General features: G+C 38.6%; 1 protein-coding gene and 1 long non-coding RNA gene across 2 annotated transcripts; both read left to right on the top strand.

Annotated features, from left to right (window-relative positions):
• The first annotated feature begins 189 nt into the window (after positions 1-189).
• LOC143233761 (uncharacterized) lies at positions 190-2,190 on the top strand. The gene is made up of 4 exons (XR_013018301.1): positions 190-197; positions 536-698; positions 1,345-1,604; positions 2,051-2,190. It is a non-coding gene; the product is annotated as an uncharacterized LOC143233761 (long non-coding RNA).
• Positions 2,191-4,071: 1,881 nt separating this feature from the next.
• Positions 4,072-12,740, top strand: LOC143233755 (uncharacterized). The gene is made up of 15 exons (XM_076470364.1): positions 4,072-4,353; positions 4,478-4,695; positions 5,433-5,524; positions 5,611-5,735; positions 6,191-6,458; positions 6,573-6,807; positions 6,986-7,277; positions 7,864-8,070; positions 8,489-9,238; positions 9,491-9,643; positions 10,119-10,340; positions 10,558-10,849; positions 11,199-11,347; positions 11,641-11,889; positions 12,118-12,740. Exons 1-15 carry the CDS (start codon positions 4,072-4,074, stop codon positions 12,652-12,654), a joined length of 4,071 nt encoding a protein of 1,356 aa, XP_076326479.1. The 3' UTR covers positions 12,655-12,740.
• The last annotated feature ends 846 nt before the right edge of the window (positions 12,741-13,586 follow it).

Genomic DNA, 13,586 nt, shown 5'->3' with positions numbered 1-13,586 from the left:
TGGACGTAATCAAGTTTTGTGCAGATCTCTCTCAGTGTTTTGTTTCTTTGTTTCAGCTTGAAAATATTCAAGTTGCCAAGTTGTTGTGATAAGATAATCCCGGATCCATATACTGCTGATATCCCAAAAGATTTCTCCCACTCTCATATTACGAGAAAGTTTTGTAAAGCTATACCGGTCACATTCGGGATGGTTTGGTAAGTGAACTTTTTTATGGAACCATTTTCTCTTTTTTGTATACTGCTTTGTTTTTCACTACTGTCTTATCAAGTTTGTGAAAATACAACTTCTGATTTATTCTGTCTGTTATTTCTCAAAGCTATAGATGTCTCTAATTTATTATTCTTATTCATACTGATTTATGAACTATATGTTGTTTTTTTCATACCTACTGAATTCGCCAGTTCATGATAGGTGTATTGAGTTACCTAGCCTGTAATTTATCATAACAACTGATTTTGCTACAGCTACTGGTTCTCTAGTTTGTAACTTGGTATAACTATTGATTTGTCAGTAGTAAACATATTTTTTCCAGGTCGCAAGTTTTCAAGTACATCCCACTGAACCAACTTGGTCTTGAACATCAAAAAGGGATTCTAAGCTTGTTGCAGCTTAATTATGGTAAAATAGCCACCAAAGAAGTGAATTACCAAAACGACAGAACAAGATTTCATCCTAAAGTGTTCAGTGTTTATGAGGTAGGTTTCATAACAAATTACAAACATAATGAGGCGTCTCAATGAAACCTTAATCTTCACTCTCATCCTTTATAAAATAGACACACCCTTAAAACATATACATACATCTATGTTTTAACGAAATGAATACTGTAAAAATAGGTTAAGTGTGATATGAAACTTTTCTATTGCTATTTGTACAGTCGATATGCGTGTTGAACAAAGTAGTCACCAATCCTAAGACTCAAAATGAATATTTTGTAAACTGTATTTCAGGAAGAGAAGGGAGAGGATATTGTAAAACCAACAATTTGTTAGGTTTAGCTTAAGAGCTTTGTAATTAAAAGTTAAACTAAAGTGTAAACTAAACCAACACGCAATTAAGCTTAGATTGCGAGATCTTTAGATTGGGTGAACATTCTGATTTATCTTCAGAGCTTTGTGTTCTTATGACAACTAACACTTTATTAGGCCTAGTGTCGTTAGGGTTAACTACACTACGTTAAAACAAAGAGGAAACTATAAACATTTATATATTGTTGTAAAATTATTAACAAACTTTTACTATATAAAGCAGACATGTAACATAAAACTGTAATTATAATTTAATTCTTAGTAATAAGTCAATCCTAAAAGTAGGTATAATAAAGAGGGTTTTGCTCCACAGGATGGAATCGGAGGTCTCTGTGAAACTCAATACATCGTAGATTCCATTCACAGTCCAGAGACGTTCCTGATTATGATAATGTTCTCAACATCACCAAACTAAAGAACTACAACAATTGTGTTAAACGATCTGTGTTCGGACATGATAACCACGCCATCCGAGGCTGTCCATGGCACTGTTCCCATGAGGAACTGTCAGAAACTGAGCCTGAAGATGTGGAGAAGAAGAGGTCCTGTGGCTGTCCAACTGGATATGAAACTGTTAGTATAGGTTTCTGTTGTGTGAAAGTATTTTACTGTACTCTATAACAACTATGATGCTACGTTACTATATTATTTAAAAATGGGGTTAAAATGTTTATAGTAGTTTACAATATATGATAGTAACGTAACGTAAAGGTTAAAGATAAACACGTACTTGAACGTAAATGAACCTGTAATAAATTATTTCTACAACGAAAACATTAATAATTATTAAAACTATTTTTATAGTGATAAATTAATTGTTAGGTAACAAAACTTTCTAAGCTATTGACGTTATTAAATAACACACTATTTCTAGAATGATAAAATTGATACGTAATAAATTATATTTATAATAATGACATTGTTAAGCAACAATGTACTCTTACGTAACACTGTTAAGCAATAATACACTATTGCTATAACAATAACGTTCATTAAATAATAATACACCCTGTTTCTAGAATGATGACATTGTGAAGTCCTTTGTATCTACAAAATACAACATCAGGGGCACAATCAACAATCCAGTCTTAGAAAGTGTTCTAAGTGAGGGCAAGTCGGTTATCAGTATTGAAGGAAGTGACGTGGTAGTATTAGCTCAGTAAGTACTAAAATTTATAGGTGTTTTAAACATGTTGATGAAAGATCATCCACTTTTCCTTACTGGGAACTTTTCACCAGAGTTATCTCAATAAACATTTTTCATAACATGAACGATTATGTATTATGTTATATAATGTCATTGAAATTATTGTAATGCTAAATAATTGAGACTAATATCGACTAGAAATATTTTGTGTATTAATAGCTATACTTGACACTTCCAGCCAAAATCTCACCCTGCGTTCGGTAGAACCTGTGCGAGAGATTTCAACAGAACAGAACCGACTAAATACACCAGCTTGGTCTACGAACTGCCTGATTCCAGAGTCCCACAATCCGACATCTACAAGCCAACTTCATCTTATCGTCCCACAGAAACTGTTCGCTATTCCCGTAACTATCTCCGCCCCAGACAGCTCAACAACCGCATCCCCCAAGCTTTTTCCAGCATCCTGACATCCAATATCAGGAGTTCGTGAAATCTGAGGAAAACAGTTTACTGAAGAGCCTATTCCCAACAATATCCTTCCTCGGAAGACACCTTGGATATCCCCTACCTGTCTGTTGTTGCACACATCGACCGCCGAGTGATGCGAAATACTGCCCGGGACATTCTAGAAAGTCTGACCGTAGACGTTTTGCGTGGAGACCTTCAGTATCAGACGTTATTTCGTTCAAAGTCTTGAATCTGGTTAATGCTCTGTCCGTCCTTAAGGTAGATGACTTATGAGCCTTGTTACAGAAAGTGCTTCCGGTTGAGCGGAAGCACGGAACTGCAGAAAGGGAACAAGTTAGAGGTGGTGAGAGAACTTTATGTCGTAAATAATATTACTTTTTTTACTTCTAAAATATTCTGTTACCCAGGTTTACATTTATTAGTTACTTTAGACAAAAGTAAGCTGAATTATGTCTAACTTTACATAGTTAGTACATTTGTAAGAAATACAAGAGTTGAAAGCTTTTAATATTTTTAGAAGTTGTTGCTTGATTCTCTTCCTCTCCGGAACCAACGACGCTGTTCTTGTGATCAGACATATCATCGAGAAAGACCTTGTTACTGACTTCGAAGCGCGCGAGCTGGTAGAGGGTCTGCCCAGGAACATCGTATATCCAAATGAACGAACCATTGAGGCCTTATACGTAAGTTACGGTTTGAAAGAAAACAAACTGATGTTTAAGATTTATTTTCATAAAACTTAGCCTGTAGAATATATGGAGACATTACGTTTGAGAGACAGAGGCAAAGAAGATTGCGGTTCATTGGTGGCATCTCTGGACTGCAGCTAGAGCTGTCAACCAAAACTATGTCAGAAGTCTCAATCTAAAAATAATAAAAAAACACAACATCAAACACTCAAAGTAGACCTGCAAAATAGCTAATTTTACAAATTTAACGTTTTAGTAACACATAAAGTTTTAAACACTTAACATGTTTTACACAAAAGTTGTCAGCTATTAGGCTCTGACGCTACTCTTTGAATACAAATAGAGTAAGATATTGCTAGATTTGAAACGTTTAATATCTTAAAAACTTTATAGAAATATAATTTACTGATAACGGTTCTAAAATCTTCTCCAGGAATTGACCCAGGTTCAAAAGTCCAGTCAAACCGCTTTCTTTTGAGCTCAACATTCTTAGCCTTTGCCAGATTTGTTCGTGATGCATGTGTCGTGCCTAACTTACAACAGGAGAAGTTAGTACCAAGAAGAGGTCTTGAGCGAGAAGAATATGACCCTGAAGTTCCCCTGCAGAATGGACATTGTGAAAGACTATGTAAAGGTGAGAAGAGCTAATAGATTTACTGTTCAGAAATACCATTTTTATCATCCCTATTTCAACAACAAATACACAAAATTATTACTTTTCACAACCTGTGATATGATCATTTTCAGACACACTCTAATTATTTGTTTTTTCTTCTCATGTAGAAAATCGCTTTACTCTCTTGAATCTTCCCAAGATTTCCACGAAAAAAGTAATTTACATCGAGACATAGCATTGGCTAGCATTGCTGATGGAATACCTCAAACCTTACCTCATCGGACAGACTCCAGCTGTCTAAAGCTTAGAAATGACATGAATCCAGTCGCAACATGTAACTATCTTCGTCAAGTCATCATCTACACCTTGCACAATCTTGTCACCCGAGATCCAGAGGTGGTAGGTGTCGTAGATTAATGTAATGTATCAATCAAACGTTTTAGTTATGGAAGTAAAACAATGGACGAGATCCAACCTTGAGCTAGAGGGTTGACTTGTATCAGTTTTATTTGTCTTCTTCCAGGTGTTGCCACTACTTACTCCCATCTTCTTCAACACAGCTGAGCCTTACGAAGTCCGGATCGCTGCTTTCACCGTGGTGCTCTTTACCAATCCTCCTCGCCCTCTCCTCGAACAGATCGTCACGCGCCTGTGGTTGGAAGAGAACAAACAGGTGGCTCACGTGGTGTACACCTCTCTCAAGAGCCTGAGTAACACCACCATACCTTGCTTCCAGAATTTGTAAGTATCTAAACACCAACACCAACCTCTGTTTCTGTAATAACCAGAGTTACACCACCATATCTTCTTTCTGTAATAACCAGAGTTACACCGCCATACCTTGTTTCTGTAAAAACCAGAGTTACACCGCCATACCTTGTTTCTGTAATAACCAGAGTTACACCACCGTATCTTCTTTCTGTAATAACCAGAGTTACACCGCCACACCTTGTTTCTGTAATAACCAGAGTTACAGCACCATACCTTGTTTCTGTAATAACCGGAGTTATAGTACCATACCTTGTTTCTGTAATAACTAGAGTTACAGCACCATACCTCGTTTCTGTAATAACCAGAGTTACAGCACCATACCTTGTTTCTGTAATAACCAGAGTTACAGCACCATACCTTGTTTCTGTAATAACCAGAGTTACAGCACCATACCTTGTTTCTGTAATAACCAGAGTTACAGCACCATACCTTGTTTCTGTAATAACCAGAGTTACACCACCATACCTTGTTTTTATAATAACCATAGTTACAGCACCATACTTTGTTTCTATAATAGCCAGAGTTACAGCACCATACCTTGTTTCTGTAATAACCAAAGCTAAATTACGATCTTTCGGCTTACTTTCTATAGTTACACGAACCACCAAACAACAGCTGTGATTACCTGCTAATTCCAAGCGATAAATTATTTTCTAAAGCACTAAGCAGGAACTTGATTGTCCGTGTTTTCGTTTTTTTCTTTCTAGGGCTCAGAAGATCCGACAGGTGATTGAAGGAATCAAACCTCTTGACTTGGGGCTCAAATATTCCTTTCTGAAAATGGCTGAATTTAATGAGAGTAAGTTCAGTATTCTATAACAAACTCGTCTTGAATAGAATGTCAGTTCTATTAAAGTAGAAACTGATGTTAGATATTTCTTTCAGTTCCCAGAGACTACAGCATCAACACGCTCTACCAGTTGACCCACAGTAACGTTTCCACAATCCCCAGAGTAGCTTTCTTCAACATAATGCAAAACACTGGCCCTGTCTGGAATATCCCAGTACAGGTAAGGTAACCGCTCTCTGGTATCTCTCATCTTAAATTCTAAGTTACTCATTGGTTCAGTGATAAGTCTGAAGGCTTAGTCTGAGCACCTATTGGTTCAGTAGTAAGTCTGAGTGTTTATGATATTACAAATGTGGTTTTGATACCTCTGTTGGGCTCAGCATACATAGCCCATTGTGTAGGTTTATGTTTCACAACAAACAAATGAACATTAAGTAACTGTGAAATCTACATGTTTAGTGACACTGAAGAGCGCACGTGAAATTCATATCTTTTGAAAATATTTAGGAACGTTTATACTTATAATATTTTCATATGTCTACTAAAATATAGCATTTAAAAACGTTAAAATCACGTAATGTGTTCAGGAAGTGTTACTGATATTGAGATTATGGTGAGAACAGTGGGATAACGCGGGATTCAGAGGCTTGATACTTTTATGTGACTTCCCTTTAGCTGTCAATCGTGGCTCAAGGCTTAGAGCAAGTCTTCGATAGATTGGTAACCCGGAGTGAAATCCTTTCTGAACTATCTACCATTCTGTTCGGTTCCACGAAGTTAGGAGTGGAAAGGCTGCGTGAGCGTTACGAAACACTGAGGGATAAATTAAACGTGGTTCTACGAGAACCCGAGGAATTGAAGGTCAGGGTTCTTTTCCAACTCTTTGAGAGGACTTCCCTGTACACCTTTGACAAGGAGCACGTGACGGAGATACTGCAGACAGGTATGATACCAGTTAACAACATTATATATAACGAAAGTGTTTTAGTCCTGTTATACGCGGGTTTATTTCACCGATAAATTTAATGTTTAATGACAAATATTTTCTGTCAAACAGCCATCCAGTTCTACCAACAACTGGAGCAGCAGGTACGCTCGGGAGTGCCTGGACACTACATCAAGTTAATAATGCCCTCTTCCTCTTTCACTATTCTGTCTTCAGAGATTGGTTTCCCAGTGTTCTTAATCAACCAGAAACCAATCTTACTTTCCGTCCGTGTGAGAGACATTCGTGTTCAAACCCCAACAAGTAGGCGTCGCTCTAGTACTTTTGGTGTGGAGATCCAACCAACGTAAGTCGCACGTTCTCTCACTAGCCGATTCTTCCTTCCCTATAATTTATCATAGTAATATGTCTATATTTCAATGTTTGTGAAGTGAGCTACATTAAAAACCTATCTATGTTGGTATTTATTAAAAGAGTTGTGTTTTTTTCAATTGAAATAACAAGATCACGTTCTCTCTGACCAGGGCCCATTATTCTTCTAACGTTTTTGGAGGGTTTATCGAACCTGCAACACAAACCTGTTATGGAAGTAGCCTAGTCAAAAGATATCACGTGACGCTTCCCCTGAATATCAGTCTACAGCTAGATGTCCGCAGCGACACCTTACGACTAAACATCCAGCCCAAACTCACCAAGATCTTCTACCATAAAACAGACGCTTATACATTTGTTCGGAAGAGTGTCTTGGCTCTGCCACCAGAGGAACCCTATCTGGGGGATGCAGTACCAATAAGAACTTTACCGATCCCTCTTAAGGTGCGTATCCTCACACTGTATGCTTTACCGATCCCTCTTAAGGTGCGTATCCTCACTCTGTATATTTTACCGATCCCTCTTAAGGTGCGTATCCTCATTCTGTATGTTTTACCGATCCCTCTTAAGGTGCGTATCCTCACTCTGTATGCTTTACCAATCCATCTTAAGGTGCGTATTCTCACTCTGTATGCTTTACCGATCCATCTTAAGGTGCGTATCCTCACTCTATATGCTTTACCGATCCCTGTTAAGGTGCGTATCCTCACTCTGTATGCTTTACCGATCCCTCTTAAGGTGCGTATCCTCACTCTGTATGCTTTACCGGTCCCTCTTAAGGTGCGTATTCTCACTCTATATGCTTTACCAATCCTCTTTTATCGGGTACAATTTTTTCTAATGATTTGTTTTTACTATGACGCATTGACGATACGTTTATAAGTCAGATTAAAGTGAATAATATAAAACATCTTTGTCATAACCTGCTATGATTATATATCTGAATTAAGTCTTAAAACAGTTTCTTTGTTTACTCCTTACGTTCTGTGTACATTTTGTGAGGAAAGAAGTTCAAACTGTTCTATTCTAGTACGACGAGAGATACGGCCAAGACATCTTTGGACTAGGAATCCGTGTACGGGGGGAGGCAGAAACTATTTGGTCTGACCTTCCATTCTACGTGAGCCAAGAAAAGGGTTACTTGGCTGGACTGCTGGAAGCATTCAATAATCTGGACAACACACACCGTCAACTGGTCGTCTCTATCGAGCCAGACAACCGGACTCCAGTCTACGAGGTTAGTTAGAACTAAACGTAATAAGTAGAATTAGGAAATAGTCAACCAATAACGTAACAATGCTGTTTTTGACGTCCTTTATAAACCGTCTTCATCTATTTCCTTAATATCTTTTGGCTTTATGTGAGACTTAAAGTCAATATTAAGATTATATTACCTTTGGCCTTGTGAGGAAATTTAAATCTATATTAAGATTGCATTACCTTTGACCTTGTGTGGACCTTTAAGTCAATATCACGTTTAGAATTAGAAATATGTTTTAACATCATGCCATTCATCTTGAATTATCAAAATGTAGAAAGCGGTTAGGATTTATAATAAAACACATGCGGAATTTTGTATACTTTAAAGAAATGTTAAAACAGATGACTATATTTTACCTGCTTTAGTTCATATCTGTTAATAACTTCTGTTACAGTATGCCATCACCTTCCAGTACAAGCGAACTGAAGAAAAATTAAGAGTCCAGAAGGAACATTCAATCTACTCTCAAGTCCGGGAAGAGGACCCAATTTACTCTCAAGTCCGGGAAGAGGACCCAATCTACTCTCAAGTCCGGGAAGAGGACCCAATCTACTCTCAAGTTCGAAAGGAAGATCCAGTTTACCGTCAGACGTGGAGGGAGGATCCTCTTCACCATCAGATCCGTAGGAAGAAACCTTTGTACAACCAGCGGAGGGAGGAGGACCCGCTCTACCGTGAGACACGGAATGAGGACCCGCTCTACCGTGAGACATGGAAAGAGGACCCGCTCTACCGTGAGACACGGAATGAGGACCCGCTCTACCGTGAGACACGGAATGAGGACCCGCTCTACCGTGACACACAGAAGGAGGACCCGCTCTACCGTGAGACACGGAATGAGGACCCATTTCACTATGGACTTCTAGAGAAGACTTATTCTTTGTTCAAAGCACCATTCAGTTTTTTCAAAAAAAATATTGACGTGGATAACTCTGAACGGATCACTCCAAAATCCAGCAGCTCGAGAGTGGAGAAAGATACTGTAACTCACTCCCTCAGGTTGACGTTAGAAGCCAGGGGACATATCCCTCTAACCAACGTACTCAGCATTTTTTATACCCGCACTCTAGACTCCAGGACTAACTGGATCAAAATTCATCTCCAGAAAACTCGTCGCGAATCCTACAAATCATATCCGGTCGAGGTAGGTAACGAAGTCATTTCGTATTATCGGAGGTGAATTTAAGTACGTTAAAATATTTTGTTATGATTTTGAATAGTAGCATTTTGTTAAAAGTTTAACGTGCCCGTTCGAAGTTTAATTTGAAGAACAAAAACAAAAACAATCTTCATGCCTTTAAGATGTTCTTTATCGAGACTTTCACAGTAAAAACATTAAACGTGATGGAAACAACCGATACATTCATAATAACAAGATAACTATTGTTCCATATAGGTGTGTCTCAACTCAGTGATTCAATTCCCTCCGACACCATACGTGTTTTCTTTTGACACAACGGCAACTAAGGATCAGAGAATTTTCGTCGATGCAGACTTGAGATGGGGTCAGCAGTGTTTGACAGCAGAAAATAAGAATGTTGTTATAAAGGTAAGCAGTCTTAAATGTGTTACATGGTGGATAAAACCAGTAACTAAAGCATTGTATATTGAAACTTGTGTGTACAACTTTATATCCATATCTCTGTTTCAATAATGCTTATTACTTACTACGATAGGCCCGGCATGGCCAAGCGTTTTAAGGCGTGTGACTCGTAATCTGAGGGTCGCAGGTTCGCATCCCCGTCGCGCCAAACATGCTCGCCCTTTCAGCCGTGGGGGCGTTATAATGTGACAGTCAATCCCATTATTCGTTGGTAAAAGAGTAGCCCAAGAGTTGGCGGTGGGTGGTGAGTAGCTTTGTGCGAAATTCAAAAACAAACTTACTACGATCTTATATATCAGAACCTCTCTAGTTTACATTATCACAATACCAGTTGTAATAGTATAAAACCTTCAACTGCTTACTACAGTGTTACGTATCGAATCTTGTAGACCATACATTAAACTATTTATTTTATTAATAGGCCGTTTTCGAGAAAAGTGAGGGGCAACTGAACGTAATTCAACCGCGAACGGCCGTAAGATTGGACACTACACATTTCAGTGGACAGTGGTCACTACCGTGGTATTACAGGCAATGCCAGGTTGATAAGCAGATTGGCAAGTCACAAAGTTATGCCTGCAAACTTGCCGTAGTAAACGACAGCTATCTCGATAAATTCACGGTGGAGGTCAACTATGAAGACGTAAGTTTTAGTTATAGATCAACAAATACGTGGTTCAGTATAGTTTTCATGGTGAGGTTCAGTGTGGTTGCGATGAACACTTGTGAGGTACAGTGTGGTTGCGATGAACACTTGTGAGGTACAGTGTGGTTGTGATGAACACTGGTGAGGTACAGTGTGGTTATGATGAGTGTTAAGTCATACACTTAATAGATAAAGCTAGTTACTGTAATTTCAGATTCCTCTTTACCTGCTCAACATAACTCGACATCTGGACTTGGCTCTCAAGACGTATCTATATCCTCGTCTCCAGAACAATCCTGTAGACGTTCGCAATCCCGACAGTAAGATCCGTATTACTGGCCAGTTTGTCAGACAGCTACCCGGAGTGACGCTGCTTGACTTAGTTATTGAGAAACCCACAGAAAACACCGTCTTCAGAAAGATCTATGTGCCCTACCTGAAACCAGTGTCCACACTGAAACCTGTGGTAGAGAGACACGTCAGCGTAACAACTCCTGAAATGGAGCGTAAGTGCTAATTTGTTTGGTGACAAACATTTCAATATATAGAATCTTTTACTGACCGCCGTGATAATTTAAATGATTAGTAAATGGAGCATCACTACTTTCAAAGTCTGAGACCTATTATATAACTACTAACTGAATTTATTGTACAGTTACCTACTGTGTAGAAATACTGTAGGCCAATGGTCAGTGCCATCCTTCCGATGAACAGAGCGCAAATGTTCCGTTGTGTACCTTTCAGCTTAAGCTATAAAACAGATCGTGTTTTGTTGTTTTTAATAACTTTAGTTTTTTACTTAACTCACTGGTGACACCAATATTTTGGAATCTGATCATGTCTTTTCTTCAACAGCTGTGTGCTCTTTGATGGAGAAGTACATTACGACCCTTGACAACGTGACGTTCCTTCTACCGGAGACAAGCTGCCAGTACCTTCTCTCCAAAGATTGCTCCCATGAGGAAAGATACGCCGTTATTGTGAACCCGACAAGGCGTGAGAGGGTGTGTAGTTTCGAATATTGTTTAGAATAGATGGTGTTGTGGACGAGCTTGTAGAGCTTCCACCTCTTTACGGGTGTAACTAAATACACATAGTCAATGTATGTAAGAGTTTCTTGAACCGTATGAAACAGGTGTACTAAACGTTTTTACATATCGCTAGTATGAAACATTAGGAGTTAAGAAGATTGGTTCTATAGGTGTTTATGTGGGAGTTGAAGAGATTCATTTTATAGGTGTTTATGTGAAAATTAGGTCCATTCTATATGTTAACCAGATGCGGTCTTTATTCACAGTCTTTGCTCGTGTCCATCTCTGGTCAACAAATCAAATTGCTTCCTTCGCTGAAACAACGCTCTCCCGTCGAGCTTGTGATTAACGGTCAGACACGAACTTTGACACTTGGTCAGCCGGTCAAGACAGGATCTCAAGAATTCCCTGTGTACATTTACCTGGAAGAAACTGTATCCCGACCTATTGTGGTTCTCCAAGCCGAGCGAGAAGGTCTGGTCATCGAATATGACGGTGTGAATGCAAGAGTTAAGGTCAGTGTTTTGCAGAATCAAATAACAGAGAAGTTTTAAAATTGTTGTTTTATTGTCAGAACAGCAACAAATAACAGAATTTTTAAAGAAACGTCTAGATTCGTCAAAACGCAAATTTCACTACACGTCCGTTAAACAAACTCTTAGAAAGAGAAATTGCAATAATTCAACACGTGGTGTTAAACTTCCCGTCTTTTCAAACACTGAGTAGTTGTAATTTTATTCTAGGTATCTCCGAGGTACAAAGGTAAACACTGTGGTCTCTGTGGGGATTTCAACGAGGAGAGCTATAGGGAGTTCGTGGGACCCAACCTCTGCGTTTATACCGACAGCCAAGATTTTGTCAACAGCTATGCCCTCAAAGACCAGCAGTGCCATATCCCATCCCAACCCATCTACCCTGTTGTGTGTCCTCGCACGAGACAGTATTATCAAGAAAAACCCGTCCAAGAAGAAAATTGGTTCCAGCGTACTCGCAAAGAGCGTCTCGTTACTGAACCCAGATGTGTGAGAAACAAAGTGTGGATCAGGTACCGAGAAAACAATATCTGTGTCAGCACAGAACCCGTCCCTGTCTGTAAAGAGGACTGTATCGGAAGCTTGGAAACCCAGGAGTTGACTCGTCACTTCCTCTGTCTGCCCCACGACAGCCCTTCAGTGAGAGAGTTGCTAGAAAAGGTGAAGTCTGACACGGTTGGGGAACTCGTTCCAAACCACGTGGATAAAATAGAGGTAGCCAAAACGTGCCACTCTTTGTATCCGTAACTTGTCATTTTTTATTGTTAGATTTGTTTTATTTTCTCAACCTTTTTGTTAGTTTTCATTCAAATAAAGCATTTTATAAACGTTTAGTAATATTGTGAAAAGTACTGTTTTACATCACTGCAGTTAAATCTCCGAAACAAGGATCAGCTGCAAGGATTTGTTAATTGTTCTAACTGATGTACTGTAGTTTAACTTATAACATTCACTCAAGTCTAACCAACAGTAAATAACAGTAAACATTCACTCAAGTCTAATTTATAGTATACAACAGCAAACTTTCACAAAGTATAACTAACAAATAAAAGTAAATATATACTCAAGTCTAACTCACAGTAAACATTCACAAAGTCTAACTAACAAATAAAAGTAAATATATACTCAAGTCTAACTCACAGTAAACATTCACAAAGTCTAACTAACAAATAAAAGTAAATATATACTCAAGTCTAACTCACAGTAAACATTCACAAAGTCTAACTAACAAATAAAAGTAAATATATACTCAAGTCTAACTCACAGTAAACAAAAAAATTTCTTCTTTCCGAGTCCGAAGAAAGCTCTGTTATTATCCATTCCAAAATTTGATAAGATTTAGCAAATGTCTGGAGGGCTTCGAAGGCTTAGACTTTCATTGACGAAGGTAGTGATTTCCAAGATATCAACACTTTTATTAAACAAACAAATAAAAAGAGTGACAGGTATTTCGATTTGAATATCTCTGTCCTCAATGCTTGGAAACAGTGTGTGTGTTTTCTTATAACATAGCCACATTGGGCTATCGGCTGAGCCACACAGGGGAATCGAACCACTGATCTTTGCGTTGTGAATCCGGAGACATACCGCTGTACTAGCAGGAGGCACTTGGAAACAGAGATAACCGGGGTTGCCCAGAAAATTGCTTTCTCTACACCCCGCGCTTGAATTTGGGTTTT

The sequence above is a fragment of the Tachypleus tridentatus genome, chromosome 1 (genome assembly GCF_004210375.1).
Source record: "Tachypleus tridentatus isolate NWPU-2018 chromosome 1, ASM421037v1, whole genome shotgun sequence".
Classification (NCBI taxonomy): Eukaryota; Metazoa; Arthropoda; class Merostomata; order Xiphosura; family Limulidae; genus Tachypleus; species Tachypleus tridentatus.
This window is presented reverse-complemented; position numbering and strand designations above follow the sequence as displayed.

What these genes read in the sequence shown, in the direction of transcription:
- LOC143233755 (XM_076470364.1), top strand. Translation starts at nt 4,072, where the DNA reads ATGATCATTTTCAGACACACTCTAATTATTTGTTTTTTCTTCTCATGT. An exon ending in ACCGGACTCCAGTCTACGAG is followed by an intron (nt 8,071 to 8,488) that starts GTTAGTTAGAAC and finishes CTTCTGTTACAG; the next exon opens with TATGCCATCACCTTCCAGTA. An exon ending in ACAAATCATATCCGGTCGAG is followed by an intron (nt 9,239 to 9,490) that starts GTAGGTAACGAA and finishes TGTTCCATATAG; the next exon opens with GTGTGTCTCAACTCAGTGAT.